The sequence below is a fragment of the Phaseolus vulgaris genome, chromosome 4, assembly GCF_000499845.2.
Source record: "Phaseolus vulgaris cultivar G19833 chromosome 4, P. vulgaris v2.0, whole genome shotgun sequence".
NCBI lineage: Eukaryota > Viridiplantae > Streptophyta > Magnoliopsida > Fabales > Fabaceae > Phaseolus > Phaseolus vulgaris.
Genome location: NC_023756.2, coordinates 35346421 through 35348233, shown reverse-complemented (window position 1 = coordinate 35348233; position 1813 = coordinate 35346421). Strand labels below are relative to the sequence as shown.

General features: G+C 29.1%; 1 protein-coding gene across 1 annotated transcript; it reads left to right on the top strand.

Moving 5' to 3' along the window:
• Positions 1–652: 652 nt before the first annotated feature.
• On the top strand, positions 653–1563 carry LOC137837569 (heavy metal-associated isoprenylated plant protein 12-like). Its single transcript, XM_068646595.1, has 3 exons — positions 653–781; positions 892–967; positions 1091–1563. Exons 1-3 carry the CDS (start codon positions 776–778, stop codon positions 1375–1377), a joined length of 369 nt encoding a protein of 122 aa, XP_068502696.1. The 5' UTR covers positions 653–775; the 3' UTR covers positions 1378–1563.
• The last annotated feature ends 250 nt before the right edge of the window (positions 1564–1813 follow it).

The following is a 1813-nucleotide window of genomic DNA, read 5'->3' as shown; positions in this document are numbered from 1 at the left end:
CTATGATAAAAAAATTGGTGTAGATTGATAACATTTGGTGTAAAAAAATTGGATAAACATATTGCAATGGTGGTCCATAAAGCTAAACATTTATGATGGTCGATTGAGAGTGAATTGAAGTTGGACTTATTCAGTCAAAAAAATATTTTATAAAAAATTAATTTTATTTAAATATATAAAAAAAATTATAAATAGTAAATTAAACTTATCTAGTTTCCTATTATTTTTAATTTTAAATATTAAAAAACATATATTAAAATTATTACATATTAAAAAATTATTATTATGAAATATATGAATTCTAGGTTTTGTATTTTTTAATTTTTTTAGTTTTATATATTATTATATATTATAAAATTAGAACACGTATACGAAATCGTATATTTCATGTACGATTTTTTTTTAAATCATAACTGTTATTGGCGATTTTAACATTCATTAAACGTATTTCATTCTGACAATTTACCAATTTCGGGAAAAAAAAATTATACTACTTTATCCTTGGAGTAATCTTGTTTTCTGCAAGAATTTGGTGACACGGTTTACTTCACCGTGTGTGGCCCAACAAATTGTTCTGTAATGATTTGACTCCACTTGACTTTGTCTCTCAGTGCCACCATATGCTACTATAAATATTACTCAATCTCAACCATTCTTATCACATCTTCATCTACAAAATAAAAATCACTTCCTACAATATTCCAACCCAGATACCCTTTTGGCCTTCCTTCGCCAAACAATTCTTGCTTTAACTCAGAAGAAAGCTTTAACAACAATGAAGGTCAGAAATAAACTCTCTTGCTTGTGATGATACGAATAACCCTCCTTTCATGTTTAGAACTTAGAAGTAATCATTGGATCTTAATAACTCTTTGATTTGTTCTTTCACAGAAAGTAGTGTTGAAGGTGGACTTACATGGTGATAGAATCAAGCAAAAAGCTATGCAGACAGCATCTGGTCTTTCAGGTCTCGAATTTCTATCCCTGCTACAATGATTTTGTTCCAAGAAAACAAAATCAATAACATCGTACTGTGTCAAGCATGCAATGTTTTTAGCAAAACTAATAATCTTAGTTGTTTTAACTGCAGGGATTGAATCAGTTTCTGTTGATGTGAAAGACATGAAATTGATCTTGTTGGGTGACATTGATCCAGTGAATGCAGTGTCGAAGCTGCGAAAGTTATGTCATACTGAAATAGTTTCTGTTGGACCAGCAAAAGAGGAGAAAGGTAAGGTAGAGCCACCAAAATTACCAGTTCCTCAGAAACTCAGTGAAGCTTATTATCCCATTTATTATCAGATGACACCACAGTATAGTCAAAGTTACTATGGCACAAGTTACGATGAAAATCCTAATGGTTGTGTAATTTGCTAAAGTAAACATAGAAAAGGTTGGTTTTATTAGTATTTTGCATGATCATAGATTGAAGATTATGGTGTGTACAAGGTAGTAATTAAATATTATGTACACTGTAATTGCTGTGTGGTGTATGATTAGACTTTGTCTTTTTGTATCTTATAATAAATTGTAAGAAAGCTTATGGAAGCAGACCCACAAAAAGTCTACAAAGTCTACACCTAACAAGGATCTAGATTCCTAACCTATTGGGATATGCTGGTGATATATTAACCCTCTCAAGAGATATACTTCTTAATAAATTAATATTTTATTTATTTTATTTTATTTTTTAATTTAAAAACATTATTATATTATTACAAACCATGCCAAATATATGTATTTTAAACAGTATCAATAAAACTTTTCTCATTGGAATAGGATGAGGGGAAAAAAATTATGTTTATTAATTAAC